The sequence below is a fragment of the Schistocerca piceifrons genome, chromosome 2 (genome assembly GCF_021461385.2).
Source record: "Schistocerca piceifrons isolate TAMUIC-IGC-003096 chromosome 2, iqSchPice1.1, whole genome shotgun sequence".
NCBI classification, from domain to species: Eukaryota; Metazoa; Arthropoda; class Insecta; order Orthoptera; family Acrididae; genus Schistocerca; species Schistocerca piceifrons.
Window position 1 is genome coordinate 968,428,550 of NC_060139.1, and position 18,317 is coordinate 968,446,866.

Below are 18,317 nucleotides of genomic sequence, written 5' to 3' on the forward strand. Positions count from 1 at the left end.
GAAAGCGTGCTGTAGCTAGGTGAATGAACACAGGAGATCGACGGATACTGTGAAGATATCCAACAGCGAATACAAGAAGTATTTTTATAGCTCAGAAGTGTATAACTCGCTGTTTCGTTTACTTATCAGTACAAATCGCTTGTCGTAAAGAAACTGAAGTAGAAATGAAAGGGGGAAAGCAACTTTTTCTTGCAATGCTGCACTACTCTCCGCTCTATGCCGTCAGTTTGTCCACATTCCGAATCGACGAAACGTTTTTTCACTCAGTCCGTAAAATACTTTTTTTTTTTTTTTTTTTTTTTTTTTGCAAGTCATCAAGTCATCCTTCAGTGAACCTGGGTTAGACTACTGGCATGGTACTGGTCGCCAGGAAAAGAAAACATGTTTGCGAAGAAATGTCATGCAATGTCAGGCTGTTCATTGTCAACGTTGTCACAGCTGGTTAAACATATAATGCAGACACCACACTTCATATATGTAGAATGAGCTGTTCTCAGGGGCGGAAGAAAAGAAAAGACAGCTGGTAGCAACACGCAACTGCGAACAACTATAAAAACTGTTGTCACGACTGAAGCCAGTCACACTGCGTCAAGATGAAGGCGCGGGTCGTCATTCACTTCCTGTGCTTTGCCTTGGCCGTGAGTATAAGAAGTGTTGCTGTTACACTAATTATAGTACTGAATACTAAGAATCCAACCTTTAGGTATTAGTAGTTTTGTGCCTTAGAGATACCAATTATTACGACTCGCTACCCGCATCCAACTGTGGTACAGCAACCGATGCGTTATTATTTACCCCATTCAGTCTGTCACAATATAAACGTTACGGCATGTACCCTACTCTGAAATATGTGCGCATTACATTTTCCTGGTTCACAAAATTCAGATATTTGGTATCTTATCTGAACGACGATCACAACTAATTTCCTCGAATGAAAGAAATTACATTATTGAAAATTTCTACTGTAAATACACTACTGGCCATTAAAATTGCTACACCAAGAAGAAATGCATATGATAAACGGGTATTCATTGCACAAATATATTATACAAGAACTGACATGTGAGTACTTTCTCACGCAATTTGGGTGCATATATCCTGAGAAATCAGTACCCAGAACAACCACCTCTGGCCCTAATAACAGCCTTGATACGCCTGGGCATTGAGTCAAACAGAGCTTGGATGGAGTGTACAGGTACAGCTGCCCATGCAGCTTCAACACGATACCACAGTTCATCAAGAGTAGTGACTGGCGTATTGTGACGAGCCAGTTGTTTGGCCACCATTGACCAGATGTTTGCAGTTGGTGAGAGATCTGGAGAATGTGCTGGCCAGGGCAGCAGTCGAACATTCTCTGTATCCGGAAAGGCCCGTATAGAACCTGCAACATGTGGTCGTGCATTATCCTGCTGACATGTAGTGTTTCGCAGGGATCGAATGAAGGGTACAGCAACGGGTCGTAACACATCTAAAATGTAACGTCCACTGTTCAAAGTGCCGTCAATAAGAAAAAGAGGTGACCGAAACGGGTAACCAATGGCACACCATACAATCACGCCAGGTGATACAACAGTATGGCGATGACGAAAACACGTTTCCAATGTGTGTTCACCGCGATGTCGCCAAACACAGATGCGACCATCAGGATGCTGTAAACAGAACCTGGATTCATCTGCAAAAATGACGTTTTGCCATTCGTGCACCCAGGTTCGTCGTTGAGTGCACCATCGCAGGCGCTCCTGTCTGTGATGCAGCGTCAAGGGTAACCGCAGCCATGGTCTCCGAGCTGATAATCCATGCTGCTGCAAACGTCGTAGAACTGTTCGTGAAGATAGTTGTTGTCTTGCAACCGTCCCCATCTGTTGACTCAGGGATCGAGACGTGGCTGCACGATCCGTTACAGCCATGCGGATAAGATGCCTGTCACCTCGACTGCCGTTGGGATCCAGCACGGCGTTCCGTATTACCCTCCTGAACCCACCGATTCCATATTCTGCTAACAGTCATTGGATCTCGACCAACGCGAGCCGCAATGTCGTGATACGATAAACCGAAATCGCGATAGGCTACAATTCGACCTTTATCAAAGTCGGAAACGAGATGGTACGCATTTCTCCTCCATACACGAGGCATCACAATAACGTTTCACCAAGCAACGCCGGTCAAATGCTGTTTGTATATGAGAAATCGCTTTTAAACTTTCCTCATGTCAGCACGTTGTAGGTGTCGCCACCGGCGCCAACCTTGTGTGAATGCTCTGAAAATCTAATCATTTGCATATCACAGCATCTTCTTCCTGTCGGTTAAATTTCTCGTCTGTAGCACGTCATCTTCGTGGTGTAGCACTCTTAATAGCTAGTAGTGTAGATGCTTGCTTAATATGAAAAACAACACTATGTTATCTGCATTAAGTAGGAAGAAAGCGTTGCTTTTGCCATCAAAAGTGACTTCTCCCGTGGAGCAAACTTAGGAGCACCTAAGTATCTGTTAAAACTAAACATAACTCCGCCCGAACAGGCCATGGAGGCCCAACGGTACCGACCGGCCGCCGTGTCATCCTCAGCCCACTGGAGTCACTGGATGCAGATATGGAGGGGCATCTGGTCAGCACACTGCTCTCCCGGCGGTAGGTCAGTTTACGAGACCGGAGCAGCTGCTTCTCAATCAAGTAGCTCCTCAGTCTGCCCCACAAGGACTGAGTGCACCCGCTTGCCAAAAGCACTCAGAAGACCGCATGGTGACCCATCCAAGTGCTAGTCCAGCGTGACAGCGCCTAACTTTGGTGATCTGACGGGACCGTTGTTACCACTGCGGCCAAGGCCATTGGCCAAATATCTGTTAGTAGTTGAAAAATAAAAGTGATATGTCATTTAGAATATTATTGAGGTAATTATGTTAAAAGGAAGATAAGTAGAGCGCCATTTGACGACAGGCAAAAAAAAGGTTCAAATGCGACTTCACTTCTGAAGTCATCAGTCCCCTAGAACTTAGAACTATTTAAACCTAACTAACCTAAAGACATCACACACATCCATGCCCGAGGCAGAATTCGAACCTGCGACCGTAGCGGTCGCTGCGGTTCCAGACTTTAGTTCCTAGATCCGCTCGGCCACTCCGGCCGGCCCCAAAGAAAAGTTTCTGTATTTATTATCGAGTCTCGTTACATTATAGTATCTGCCACCAGCTTTTCTCGTCTTCTTTTTTGCTGATATTTACTAGAGAAACACATCTAGTCTGTAGAAAGCCCCAATGGCTATAAAGAGCAAAGCCCCAACAGTTATAATGGACTAGTTAGTGTCAAAAATGTCTCACAGGAAAAGACTTCTGGCATGATAATGGATGTCATCACAGACGCTTAATATCCAGTTTTGAATCAGGGACCCGGGTTCGATTCCCGGCGGGGTCAGGGATTTTCTCTGCCTCGTGATGACTGGGTGTTGTGTGACGTCCTTAGTTAGGTTTAAGTAGTTCTCAGTTCTAGAGGACTGATGACCATAGATGTTAAGTCCCATAGTGCTCAGAGCCATTTGAACCATTTTTAATCAGGGCGTCACTGCCATAGGTCAAAACTTTCCTCTTCAGATCCATTAGAGACTTAGTTTTGCGAAGTGTGTTTCTGTCTACACAAGGCACATTCTAAAACAAAAGAAAAATACTCACCAAGCACGATGGAAATATCCGAATTGGACGGAAATCTGTATATATGCTGTAAATGTACAGACAAACAAATGATTAGTTTCAGAAAAAGTGGATGATTTACTCAAGGGAAAGAGCTTCACAAATTGAGCAAGTTAATAACACGTCGGTGCACCTCTGGCAGTTACGCACGCAGTTATTCGGCTTCGCACTGACTGATAAAGTTGTTGAATGTCCTCCTGAGGGATATCGTGCTAAATTATATCCAAATGAATTGTTAGATCGTCAAAATCACGAGCTGGTTGGAGAACCCTGTCCATAATGCTCCAAACGTTCTCAATTGGGAAGAGATCCGGTGACCTTGCACCACAAAGTACGTTTCGGAAAGCAAGAAGACAAGTAGTAGAAACTATCGCCGTTAGCGGACGGACATTATCTTACTGAAGTGTAAGCCCAGGGCGGCTTGGCACGAAGGGCAACGGGGCATACAATATCTTCGACGTACCCTTGTGCAGTAAGGGTGCTGCGGATGACAACGAAAGGGAGGATTTGCTATGAAAAGAAATGGCACCCAGATTATCACTCCTGATTGTTGCGCCGTATGGCGTGCGACAGTCAAGTTGTTATCCAACCGCTGCCTGGGGCGTCTCGAGACACGTCTTTGCTGGTCACTGGGGCTCAGTTCGAAGCAGGACTCATCACTGAAGACACTTCTGCGCCCAGTCAATGAGATTCCAGGCCGAAGACGTGCCTGGAGACGCTCGGACAGTATTGGGATACGAACCTGGCGTACGACCCGACATACGTGAGTTATGGTGTGGGGTACCATATCATTTCACAGCACGACCTCTTTGGTTTCATCCGCGCACTCTTTCAACACTGCGGTGCGTTCATGATATTCTACGCCCCGTTTTGTTGTCCCTCGTGTAAGCCAGTCTGGGGTGATATTTCAGCAAGATAACGTTCGCCCGCACATGGTGAGAGTTTCTACTACTTGTAATTGTGCTTGCCAAGCCCTATCATGGCCTTTAAGGTCACCAGATCTCTCCCCAGCTGAAAATATTTGGAGCATTATCAGTATGTGAACCGTGATTTATTTTCAAAGAATATTCTTAAGAATTTACTTTATTTACTAGCGATTCATCGATAACATTAACACATTTAATCACACTATGTAAACATGGAAGTAGTTGCCAGGGAGCAACTGATGAAATCATAATCAAATTCCTTTTAACAAATGGGAATTTTTATTCACTTTAATAGTGTTTAAAAGCATTTTTTAAAAAAAAAACAGATTTAAAATTATAATCAGAAAGCACCCTCTAAATATCAAAGTTACAATTTATTCAGAGGCAGAAAGAAACAAGTTTTGACTGTATGAGCTTTTGGGCAGAGAACCTTGCCACTCTCTTTTGACACGGCCGTAGTTACGACCGCTGACAACAGCTTCCGAAAGACTACACTGGTGCAAATCTGCAACACACCAGATTACTTTAAACTAATAATTTTAACAATTTACACAAGCGCACAAACTATGCACCCCCCGTAGGAGGGATGGAAATGGTACAAAACACTAACAATGAAAATATTGACCTTGCCACCGTAGGTGCAACTTGATTTTAACTTATAAGAAAAGCCTTACAGTGAAAGGGTGGCAACTTTATATACTAAAATGATCATTTAAATAAAAGCCCATGAAATGCAATCTTATATAAAATTCTACACAGTTGGCCAAACAATAGTTAAGATGCTCTACAGTACACAGATACCGCCTCTCAAGATCATAGGGAATAATATCAAAGTTTCCAAAGATCAAAACATATTTCAGGTATTAGGTCGTTAGACTCCAAGCAATAAATTCGTTAATACACCAAATCCGACAAACGTGACAGAGGCAGCTACTAACGTACGGTAGATTGATAGGGGCATTGCCGAACAACCCGAACCGCAGGTTGCTCTAACCCGCCCATGCTCCTCAAGGGAAAAATGGACCAACCAATTTATAAACAACCACCTTCCCGCGGGTGGGAAAACGGAGAAGAATGGTGGGACGACCCCAAAGCAAAACGGCTGGTAACTTCACTAAGAAAACAAGTAGAATTTAACAAGGGTAAATCAAACAACATGTCACCAATCACTTAACTTCTAATAAACTGCGATTCCTCGAGAAGACCTGGCGCAGCACCCTCCCAAATCACTCTCCTGAACCGTCCGCTGCCAGCCGCTTCAACGGACGCAGGAAGGCTCGCCGATCTCCCGTCTCATGGCGTCGTAGCTCGCACTGGCCAGACTGATGTCGTGGGTTTACTCCTGTTGCTCTCGTGTCGACCGCGAAGTCACTACCCCTCGCTATACGGCGCGGCCCACTCGACTCACTTGGCGACCTCACATCCGCCGACGCTCAAGGCGGACAAGTCTCAGTGCGTGACCGACCAACCAATCGATCCAACCGCCAATGACCATTGCCTGAGCAAACTCGAGCAGACTGGCGGCGTAACGCGCAGGCTCAGATGCAGGAACTAAGCCCCGACCGGGCGACCACTCCCTGAGTTCTCTTACTGGCGGAGTGGGAAGACTCTCATTTTCCCGGCTTTAAGGGTTGATCCGAACGACATACTAGCACTCCGAACGACAGACAGACACTGACTGCCTAACAAATGCGGACGAGAGACAGACTAGCAAACTGGGGACGTGAGACTGACCCAGACTGACCGACTGTCGAGCTCACAGCGCCCCTTAAATGCACATGAACAGGCAACCTTTCCCCTTTCCCACCAGAGGAAGACACCAAAGCTGCGATGGCCACAGCGGTGCCACCGCCAGAAACGGAGAGCGACTGCTTCACACTACGAGCTGCGGCGCGCTCTTCAAAACAGCAATTTTTACCACGGATCAGTAGGGGAATTTGACGATCTACAGCACCAGCTGGACAGAGTTAGGCACGACATCCCTCAGGAAGACATCTAACAACTCTATCAATCAACGCCAAGTCGATGAACTGCATGCATAAGGGCCAGAGGTGGACCCACATGTTATCGACTTGCCCAATTTGTGAAGTTCAATTTATTGAATGAATCATCCAATTTTTCTGAAACTGTAATCATTCCTCTGCCTGTATACGTACGTCACAGCTATCGATTTCTACCCTATTCGGATAATTCCTTAGTGATGCGTAGATCTTTATTTTTTTGTTTTAGACTTCAATACACAATTTGTTGTCTTAAAGTATCTGGAATATCAAAGCTTTTCCACGAATGTTGGTCTTCAGCTGTGACCATCAGTATAGCTCCTGTTTGAAACTTGGGTTTCTCCCGGCATACAAAACGTTCAAACAGATTACGGGAATGCAGCCGAGTGACGTCTTCGATAAATACCGATATTTAGACAGGTGAACACACCGTCATTTTCAAGGCGTAACTGCCACGAGAGAGTGCTGTGGCAAGAAAATGTGCTGTTACGGTTGTTGGTCGATTTAGTCCCGACTACTTGTAAAGCGCTCTCTCGTTGCAGCTGTTGCCTGAAAATAACCGAATGTGCATCTGTAAAAATATCGGCTGGTGTCCAGTTCGTCAGTCGGCTGCGTTACCGTCAGTTGTTTGAACATAATCCCTGTTTGTTTTCTTGTGTCATTCAGGTTCTACTAGGTCGTTCTAATAGTCTCATCTAAAGCAGTTTCTTGGTTCACCCATCGCCCATTCACGAGGTCATATGTCCCGGTCTCATCCAATTCATTTATCACTACAGTTATAATTAAATTTTTTATTGCATTTTTCCACTGAACCGTGTGTTTTATTCTGTCTCTCCTAACATGTATTTCTCCATTAATCTCTTATCGACACTAATTTGTCCTTTGTATTCGACATGACTCCACGTCATAAGCTAGAATAGGTAACAAGGTGAGTGGAAACATTTCTTCCCAGACCTATCGGAAGATTAATTTAGAAAGCCTATTTAGTTTTCCATAAGCACAGCAGATCACTTTCCCCTGTCTGTTTACTTTTTACTTGTCCGTCTAGTCATTAGCTTCAACTGCCCAAAATAAAAATGAAACCTTATCACGTGATTCCATGTATTCATTGTTAAGTAAATGGTACTGTTTCATTTTCCAGATGATGATTACACATTACGTTAGTCATATTATTTTTGATTTGCAAACTGCTCTCGTACAACCTCGATCAAGATCCTACAGTGCATAATGAAGTATTTCTGTATTAGAGACAAACCGTAGAATATCATCAAGAAAATATCTAAAATCTACAATACATATCATACTCCGCATGACAGCTGATGGTGTGTGGTGGAGGGTACTTCTGACACCACTAACTGATCCCCTCTGTCCTTTTCCATTCGTGAATGGCGCGATCGTCGGTAAACCTCTGTACTGGCTCTAATTTCTTGAATTTTATCTTCGTAGTCATTATACGTAATGTATTTGGAAGTAAGTAACATATTCTCCGACTCATCCCGCAAAGTGCTCTCTCCAAATTTCAATAGTAAACCTCTCCCTGATGCACAAAGCCCCTCTTGATGGTTCCGCTGTGTTCTCCGTTTTCTTCTTTCAAGGGCCTGAGAACATGCTCTATAACGTCTGGTAACATTTTTGATGATGTCGAATCTGTTCGTCTATGTAGCTTCCCTTTCATTTCTAAATTTCTCCCTACAATGATGAACAAAACCTGTTGTATTGTATATATTGATTGACTCACTCTTTAGTCATCCCGTTGAACAGTGAGGCACTAAATTGTATATTTGATGTGGGCTACGTCATTTATGCTACAAAAATTTAACATATAGTATTATTTACAGAATAAACAAACGTTGTAGGATAACATATTACAATGACTGAAGATGAAATCATACCGAGTATTCTATGGCTACGGTATACATATCCAAAATATTTACATGTAAGTTGCACAGGGACGAATAGAATATAGTGATTTAAAGCATTAGAAATTCATTTCTAAAAACTGCGTAAAGCTTAGTAATCCTGGGTTTGGCCCCTTGCTTAGCTTCTATTTATTGCCAGTCTCTCGTCCAGGGCAAAGTCCCAAGCGACTGGAAAAGAGCGCAGGGGACTCCTGAGTGTAAGAACGGTATAAGATCTGATCCACAAAATTACAGGCCAATATCCTTCAAGTCGGTTTGCTGTTGAATTCTTATAAGTTCGAATATAATTTCATTGAGATAGAAACACTTCTGTCCACGAATCAGCACCGTTTTAGAAAGCACCGTTCGTGTGAGTTTCAGCTTTCCCTTTTCTCATATGATATCCTGGGAACTATGAATGAAGAACAACAGACAGATTCCATATTCTTAGACTACCAGGGAGCATTTGACACGGTGCTGCACTGCATACTTTTAACGAAAGGCCGATTATACCGAACATGAGTGGGTTGCCCCGATATGTGAGTGGCTCGAGACTCCTTAAAGAATACAACGCGGTACGTTGTCCTGGACAGCGGGTGTTCGTTAAGAGATAAACGTATCGTCAGCAGTTCCCAGGCAAATGTGATGGGACCGCTATTGTTCTGTATGTTCATTAACAGGCCGACCGATAGGGTGAGCAGCAATCGGGGGCTGTTTTCTGATGACACTGTAATGTTCCAGGAACTGGCATCGTTGAGTAACTTTAGGAGGATACGCGAAGACTGAGAGATAATTTCAATTTGGTGTGATAAATGCCAGCATGTCCTAAATGTAGAAAAATGTAATAACGTAGATGAGTTGGAAGAACAATCCTGTAATGATCGAATACAGTATTAGTGGTACGCTGCTTGACACAGAGACGTCGATTGAATGTTTGGTCGTTACGTTGGAATGCGATATGAAACGGAAAGAGCACGTAATTTCAGTAACAGCAAATGCTAACGGTCTTCAGTTTACTGAGAAGATTTTAGGAATGTGTGGCTCATCTATAAAGGAGACCACGTATAGAATACTAGCTCTGGAGTACTGCTGGAGTGTCTGCGATCACCATGTACTGTGTCGTAGCAAGCCCCGGCAAAACTGTTAATCTTTTTCCCACTTAAAAGTACATAATTCCCTTATAAGGTATTTAAGTGATCTAGACTTGGCGTCAACCGTCTATCCCACAAGTGAATGATTCTTTCTGCTAATGCTCTCCAAATTAATTTCGCTTTACAATAACAAGTAGGGCATGACACAATAGAATACATTACCACTAATAACTAATACACGAGCCGAAAGGCATGGCAAGAAAACTAAAATAGCTAGGTTGTAGCTCAGGACACAATACCCAAAGTTAAACCACTAGAGATGAAACACCAAGCTCCGAAACTAATACAAATATAAGTAATGAACAGGAGAAACAGGAAATGGAAACTTGAGGCACGATGTACCAGGCTACACAAAACTGGCCTTTGGACAAAATAGGTCAGAACAGTAATTCAACAAGATCAGAAGTTAGAAGTCGGAATTGTTAATCAGTTAAGCACAACTGATGATAAAATGAGGTACGCACTTTGGATCTAATTCATACAGAATATTTTCGTACAACAACCTGTCTCAGAGAACAATACTAGCCCCTGGATGAGCCCTGCCGTTGTGGCAAATAATAAACGCCAAACAGGTGTTTGCACATCGGAAGTTTTCTGCCGAGCACAAGACACAACACCCTTCCCCGTGCACCACCGTCCAAAGGACTGCCTGCTTCCCGGGAACAGGAATTAATACCTCTCATTGATAACAGGTCGCTGCAAAATGGTTCAAATGACTCTGAGCACTATGGGACTTAACATCTGAGGTCATCAGTCCCCTAGACTTAGGACTACTTAAACCTAAATAACCTAAGGACAGCACACACATCCATGCCCGAGGCAGGATTCGAACCTGCGACCGGCCAGCCGGTCGCAGCAAGCTCAAGCCCTTACTCCACCTGGCTACCTCCACTGCTGGCCACGTGAAATGGACGCCCTGTCTTGTCCAACTGACTCACCTCTCAGTTGTTCTCTTGCTGTTGTGCTTCTTCATTGGCTTTCGGCATACCGCCCGCAACTCGTTTATTGTCCGGTTTCCCTGATGACTGCAGCCACCCTGTCGTCCACACACACGAGGCTACTACCATTGGCCGACAGCAGCCAGACGCTATTGCTCACCAGCCAACTCACTGACCTAGCCACACCTGTATGTAAACAAGACTGGCCGGTTTGCCATTCTTTGTCCAGCACCAAATGCAAAGTTCTGCCGCTGCTACCCACAGACCCCAGTGCTGACTCGAGGTTGGTGCCGCTTCCTCGTCTCACACTACACTACACTGTCTGTTGCCTCTCGCAGCCACTGCTTGCCTCATCGTGGCAATGCGCTCAGCTATTCTGCGCTCTGATACGGCGGGAACGCACCACCAGCACTGGTGCCAGTTGGTCAGAAAGGCAGGACTTCAGCTGTGCCATGAATCGGTAATTCACGACACACAGCGTATTCGTTTTTACTAAGTTCGAACTGAGGTTATGAAATAATATTGTTCGTGCTATGTTCTTTAACCTGACTACAGCAGTTCGTTCAAATACCTTCCAGAAGGTAGAATAAATTGTTATTGAGCTATATAATGAGGTGACAAAAATCATGGGATACCTCCTAATAGCGCTACAGTCTGGAGCCGAGCGACGGCTACGGTCGCAGGTTCGAATCCCGCCTCGGGCATGGATGTGTGTGTTGTCCTTAGGTTAGTTAGGTTTAATTAGTTCTAAGTTCTAGGCGACTGATGACCTCAGAAGTTAACTCCCATAGTGCTCCGAGCCATTTGAACCATTTTGAACCTCCTAATATCGTCTCGGACCCTCTTTTGTACGGCATAGTGCAACAGCTGGACGTGGCATGGACTCAACAAGCTGTTGGCAGTCCCCTACAGAAATATTAAGACATGCTGTCTCTACAACCGTCCATAATCGCGAAACTGTTGCTGGTGCAGGATTTTGTGAACGAACTGACCTCTCGTTTATGTTCCATAAATGTTCCATGGGATCCATGTCGGGCGATCTGCGTGGCCACATCATTCAATCGAATTGTCCAGACCGAGTTAGGTGGCGCAGTGGGTAGCACACTGGATTCGCATTCGGGAGGACGAAGGTTCAAACCCGCGTCCGGCCATCCTGATTTAGGTTTTCCGTGATTTCCCTAAATCGCTTCAGGCAAATGCCGGGATGGTTCCTTTGAAAGGGAACGGCCGACTTTCTTCCCCATCCTTCCCTAATCCGATGGGACCGATGACCTCGCTCTTTGGTCCTCTCCCACAAATCAACGAACCATCGAGTTTTCCAGAATGCTCTTCAGACCAATCGCCAACAATTGTGGCCCTGTGATATGGCTCATTGTCATTCATTAAAAAGGGTTCAAATGGCTCTGAGCACTATGGGACTTAACTTCTGAGGTCATCACTTCCCTAGAACTTAGAACTACTTAAACCCAACTAAGTTAAGGACATCACACAAATACAAATTCCATTAGCAGACGTTACAAGAGAGGCGTTGCGCATCACGAAGAGATTTACTACTGAAATTTCGAGAGAGAGTCAGACAACATATTACTTACCCCCTCCCCCCCCCCCCCCAATGGGTCTCGCCTAATGACCACGAGGAGAAAATTCTAGAAATTAGAACCAATATAGAGGCTTACCGACAACCATTTTTCTCACGCACTATTCATGAGTGGAACCGGGTTGGAGGGTTAATTGTGCGAAAAGTACCCTCCGACATTTACTATCAGGCGGCATACGGAGTATTGCGTAAATGTGGATGTATTTTACACAATATTGCTTGTCCGTTAGCACAGACAACTCTAGGCAAACGGCGCTGCTCTCGAACGTTAAGTGAAGATCTTTGGCCACTGCGTTGTCCGTGGTGATAGGTAAGGCCTGAAATGTGGTATTCTCGGCACACTCTTGACACCGTGGATCTCGGAAATTTGAAATCTGTTGTGACTTGGCAAGACAGCCAAGCCACTAGGAGGTAGCCGAAAGGCACACGTTTAAGCTCACGCAAGCTGGCGTGAGGTCTGGAACAGTTAAAGGAGTTGAGTCTAGTAAAAAAGAGTACGTAGCTTCTGGAATACTTAACTTTAATCCATACTTGGTGAACATCGGTCTGACGTTACATGCATCACAAGATAAATAGAAAATGATAATGGCGCCTTGCTAGGTCGTAGCAAATGACGTAGCTGAAGGCTATGCTAACTATCGTCTCGGCAAATGAGAGCGTAATTTTCAGTGAACCATCGCTAGCAAAGTCGGCTGTACAACTCGGGCGAGTGCTAGGAAGTCTCTCTGGACCTGCCGTGTGGCGGCGCTCGGTCTGCAATCACTGATAGTGGCGACACGCGGGTCCGACGTATACTAACGGACCGCGGCCGATTTAAAGGCTACCACCTAGCAAGTGTGGTGTCTGGCGGTGACACCACAAAATCCCTAACGATTTCCGAAATAAAATGTCCAATGCGTCTAACTCCAAGAACCACTCCGCGTCCAAAGCCTGTTAATTGCCGTCGTGCGGCCACAATGACGTCGGAAACCTTTTCACGCGAACCACCTGAGTACGGATGACAGCCAGGCCCATTCACTGCTCTTTTGTACCTTGTTTACTCGATACTACTGCCGTTTATATATGTGAATATCACTATTTTTGTCACCTCATTGAAATTTTTTGTGTCAGATTTTTACTATTATTGCCTTTTACCAACTTTTTCGCCAGTATAGTCATAATGTACTTTTGCTAAAGGGCTGTTACAAATGGGTTGTTAGACTACGAGTCAAAAACCTTTCAAAAATACGAAGGCATCTTGAAAAGTAATGCCTCCATTTTTTATGTGAAAACTCTTGCAGCATTTTAAATAAAACAACCGTAATTAACATTCTACATCCTTATTTTTCACGTTCCCGCCGCAAGAAAGCTCCGAATTGTAGAATGTAACATGGCGCTGAGTAATGCAGCTATGTCGGTGCCTGAGGAACCTCGTGCTGTGAATCGAGTTCCGAATTCGGAGAGTTCTTCGATACATGGGAGGACTCTCTCGTTCAACTGGATCACACACGAGCGTTGAGACATCTGTAACAATCAGACGCCTTGAGTTCGCTATCATAGATCATCCTTGATACTGTCCTGACTTGGCCCCATCCGATTTTCATCTGTTTCCAAAACTTAAAGAACACCTTCGAGAATTTCACATGCATAGTGATGAAGCGGTGCAAACATAGGTGAGGTTGTCAAACTTTCAGCAGTGACGGTATCAGAAAACTGGTCTCTTGTTGGGACAAATGAAATGTGTGGGAAATCTTAGGGGATTTAACTGCTAAGGTCATCAGTCCCTAAGCTTACACACTACTTAACCTAAATCATCCTAAGGACAAACACACACACCCATGCCCGAGGGAGGACTCGAACCTCCGCTGGGACCAGCCGCACTGTCCATGACTGCAGCGCCTGAGACCGCTCGGCTAATCTTGTTGGGAGAAATGTCTTCGTCGCCAGCGTGATAAATACGTACACATGAAGAATAAAAATATAGGATGTTAATGAAGTTTGCTTTTTTTAAAAGAGCTTGGAAAGTTTTCACAAAGAAAATTCTGAGGCATTACTTTTCAGCACGCCCTCGTATGCGACTGCTGCTTTTCAAATGCTTCTGAAATCTTTCACAATAAACTATAACTGGTCTCATGAGTCACCAGTGGAAATGGCTGCAGAGCCAAATAAACTACTTATGTTTTCCGAGATATCCGAGATATAACAACTTAATTTTTAGTTTTTAACCTTTGTATTTTTCGCATAATTAAAGAGAAGCCAAGGAACATCATAAAAGATACGTTTTACCTTTATTTACGTACGAAAGTGTTACTACTGAACATGAAACAACACATATGTAACGTAAATGAGTTGTTTCTAGACGACACATTTTTTTTCAACATAAAACTAAGCCTGAGTTGTATAGATGTAGTGATTCTGTGAATACAGTTTGCATATCAAGTGAGCTTGGAGCATTCTGCTGAATAGGGTATAAAGTTTCAATAATAAATACGTAAAATCATGTACGTCACTCAAGGTTTGCGTAGAGACAGAGGCAACAGCTGGGGATGGCGGATAAAGGGGTATACTACAATGCATGCTGTCACTCTCTTCATTAATGCTTCAATCAGCTTGTCAGTTTCAAATGACGGAACCGCTTTACTTGAGAAGTGAAAGCTGAAAAGTTTGGTTTAATAAATGAAGAACAATAGCATCAGCATACTGAAAATCCTTTAGCATGCTACCTCAGATTATGAAAAGAAAACAGAAAATAACGAGGAGTAAAATATTTATGCCAGAAAAAAGGAGGAATTCCCAAATACTCACATCATACTGTAGGCGATGAATGCGACGTTTCGTAAAAAGGAAAGTGGAATCAGGTACTAGTGGCAGCCTAAAAGAGCAATGCGATACTAGGAAAATGGAAGTGAGACCTCTTATTGAATAGGAACAAGTGGTTCTCATTTAAGACGAAAAGCCAGATTATGATATCCTTGAAGACTCTATCCGAATCAAAGAGAATTGGGTTAAACCTGTTACTAAATATAACAACTATGTGGGGTGTTATTTAGTCGTTAAGTGTTTTACACGTACTCGAACGTCTGAGAAATAAAAAACTTGAAGGCAGAGGCCCTAAAGAACACAGTTTCGAGACAGACTTCGGACGAATACAAGTTAGAGACCTACGATAATCTTCAAAAGAGCGTTGTTCTGTAGATTCTTGAATGATGCCAGCAGTCTGTACACCACCAAAGACACTGCAGGAGAGACCAGTGGAGAACTTAACGACACCACGGAAGGTAGCTGGAACTTTGGACGGGTTTATCATATACCGCCGCTAATTTCAATGTCTGTATCAAAAATACGCTTCGAGAATAGTTCAAAGAATGTCGTGACTACAAATTTGTATGTCATGGGTATTTGAGCACAATCTTGTTTGTGGACAGCTGGAGTACATTATCTTTGGAAGAAAATATGTTAATGAGTTACCACAAATTCTTCATAAAAACTCCTGATACGAAAAATATATTGTTTAATATATTACTATAATATTTCTAACAACAAAAGTTTCTTCCTACCACACTAATGAAATAATTTTTCACAACAACCTAGATTTAATTGCAACACGAATTACTGTCTATCACTGTGTCAGCTATCATTTAAAAATGTTTTACTTATCACATACAATTAAACTACAGTAATTAATAATAAATCTCTTCTATCGGTTCCAGGCAACAATATGTGCTGGGCAGTCTACGAACTTGGGTATTCCAGACCTGCCTGGCAACTGGACAGGAAATGGAACAGACATCCCAGAACCACCTGGTAACTGGACAGGAAATGGAACAGATATCCCTGAACCACCTGGTAACTGGACAGGAAATGGAACAGACATTCCAGAACCGCCTGGTAACTGGACAGGAAATGGAACAGATATCCCTGAACCTCCAGGCAACTGGACAGGAAATGGAACTGATATTCCAGAACCGCCAGGTAACTGGACAGGAAATGGCACAGACATTCCAGAACCGCCAGGCAATTGGACAGGAAATGGAACTGATATTCCAGAACCACCTGGTAATTGGACAGGAAATGGAACAGATATCCCTGAACCACCTGGTAACTGGACAGGAAATGGGACAGATATCCCAGAACCACCTGGTAACTGGACAGGGAATGGAACAGATATCCCTGAACCGCCAGGTAACTGGACAGGCAATGGTACAGACATTCCAGAACCACCTGGTAACTGGACAGGGAATGGAACAGATATCCCTGAACCACCTGGTAACTGGACAGGGAATGGAACAGATATCCCTGAACCACCAGGTAACTGGACAGGCAATGGTACAGACATTCCAGAGCCACCTGGTAATTGGACAGGAAATGGAACAGATATCCCAGAACCCCCAGGTAACTGGACAGGAAATGGAACAGATATCCCTGAACCACCTGGTAACTGGACAGGAAATGGAACAGACATTCCAGAACCACCTGGTAACTGGACAGGAAATGGAACAGATATCCCTGAACCTCCAGGCAACTGGACAGGAAATGGAACTGATATTCCAGAACCACCTGGTAATTGGACAGGAAATGGAACAGATATCCCTGAACCACCCGGTAACTGGACAGGAAATGGGACAGATATCCCTGAACCACCTGGTAACTGGACAGGGAATGGAACAGATATCCCTGAACCACCAGGTAACTGGACAGGAAATGGAACTGATATTCCAGAACCACCTGGTAATTGGACAGGAAATGGAACAGATATCCCTGAACCACCCGGTAACTGGACAGGAAATGGGACAGATATCCCTGAACCACCTGGTAACTGGACAGGGAATGGAACAGATATCCCTGAACCACCAGGTAACTGGACAGGCAATGGTACAGACATTCCAGAACCACCTGGTAACTGGACAGGGAATGGAACAGATATCCCTGAACCACCTGGTAACTGGACAGGCAATGGTACAGACATTCCAGAACCACCCGGTAACTGGACAGGAAATGGAACAGATATCCCAGAACCACCAGGTAATTGGACTGGAAATGGAACAGGTTTGCCACTACAATCTGGCAACGTGGCTAGTAGCACATCTGGTATGCCTTCCGGGCCATCTAACTCTGTGGGAAGTGAAACGAATAAACCAGGTTCTCCTGAGTCACAGCAAGAGTTTCCTCCCAGTCTTAATATGCCATGGAATAATCTTTTGCCTCACAGAATAGAAAATCTTCCTGCCTTCAATCCTGGACTGAACCCAATTTTTAATTTTCTTCGTACTATACAACACCTGAATAACAGGCGTCCCTTCTTTGTAATATAGAATGCAATGATTTTATTGCTGTTAGTCAGTGTATCTTCTCTGTAGTGCATAGGAATAAATACTGGATTCAGTGTTTAAGTTTGGTTGTTGTATTGCCTTTATTGTCTCTTGACCAACACTTAGTCTCATGATATTTTCCTCCCAAGTATCCTTTCTTCATGAATTAGTTACTGGTCTCTCACACTAACATTTCAGTAAAATGTGTCTCTGTGAATTTTCATTTCTTTCTGTTGTTTGACCAAAAATTGTCCATGCCATGAAGAGGGACTAAATTCATTCCTGCAATTACGGCAAAAGGACATATTATGCCCTTTATGTTGTTTGGGGATTTTGGAAGTTTATCAGCTACGAATGAAGCGATATTACTTTTGGAAAATATGTACAGAACTCTTTGTTTTTATTTTCGATTCAATATTCACAATAAAATATGTGTAATAAGTATTGTACGAGTATTACTCTACTGTTCTGGCCTTGAGATCAGTGGCAGTACGAACCAACTCCAAGGAATGACTGGTAATAAAATCGTTGTTTAGTTGCCTTTTTTAGATGATTATTTTATTAAAAGTACCTGTTGAGAAATTCGAAAATTGAACCTGTAATCAATGTGTATGAACCTTTTTCATTCTGAAGTCTCTTTTCCTCCTAAACCTAGAATGTTTTTAAATTGCCTATATAATACTAACTACGTTCTTTAAATGACGCCTTTGCTACTCTTAAGTACAATTAATTAACGTATAGTATTTTCGATACGTTAACGCATTTGTTAGTACTCTGTCCAGATTCAAAATGAATCAGTAGCGTAGTAAAAACAGCTGTGTTTAGTCTTCATCATGGAGAA

General features: G+C 43.6%; 1 protein-coding gene across 1 annotated transcript; it reads left to right on the forward strand.

Annotated features, from left to right (window-relative positions):
• The first annotated feature begins 508 nt into the window (after positions 1-508).
• Positions 509-18,024, forward strand: LOC124776331 (putative per-hexamer repeat protein 5). The gene is made up of 2 exons (XM_047251270.1): positions 509-638; positions 15,878-18,024. Exons 1-2 carry the CDS (start codon positions 594-596, stop codon positions 17,477-17,479), a joined length of 1,647 nt encoding a protein of 548 aa, XP_047107226.1. The 5' UTR covers positions 509-593; the 3' UTR covers positions 17,480-18,024.
• Positions 18,025-18,317: the final 293 nt, after the last annotated feature.

What these genes read in the sequence shown, in the direction of transcription:
- LOC124776331 (XM_047251270.1), top strand. Translation starts at nt 594, where the DNA reads ATGAAGGCGCGGGTCGTCATTCACTTCCTGTGCTTTGCCTTGGCC. An exon ending in TCCTGTGCTTTGCCTTGGCC is followed by an intron (nt 639 to 15,877) that starts GTGAGTATAAGA and finishes TATCGGTTCCAG; the next exon opens with GCAACAATATGTGCTGGGCA.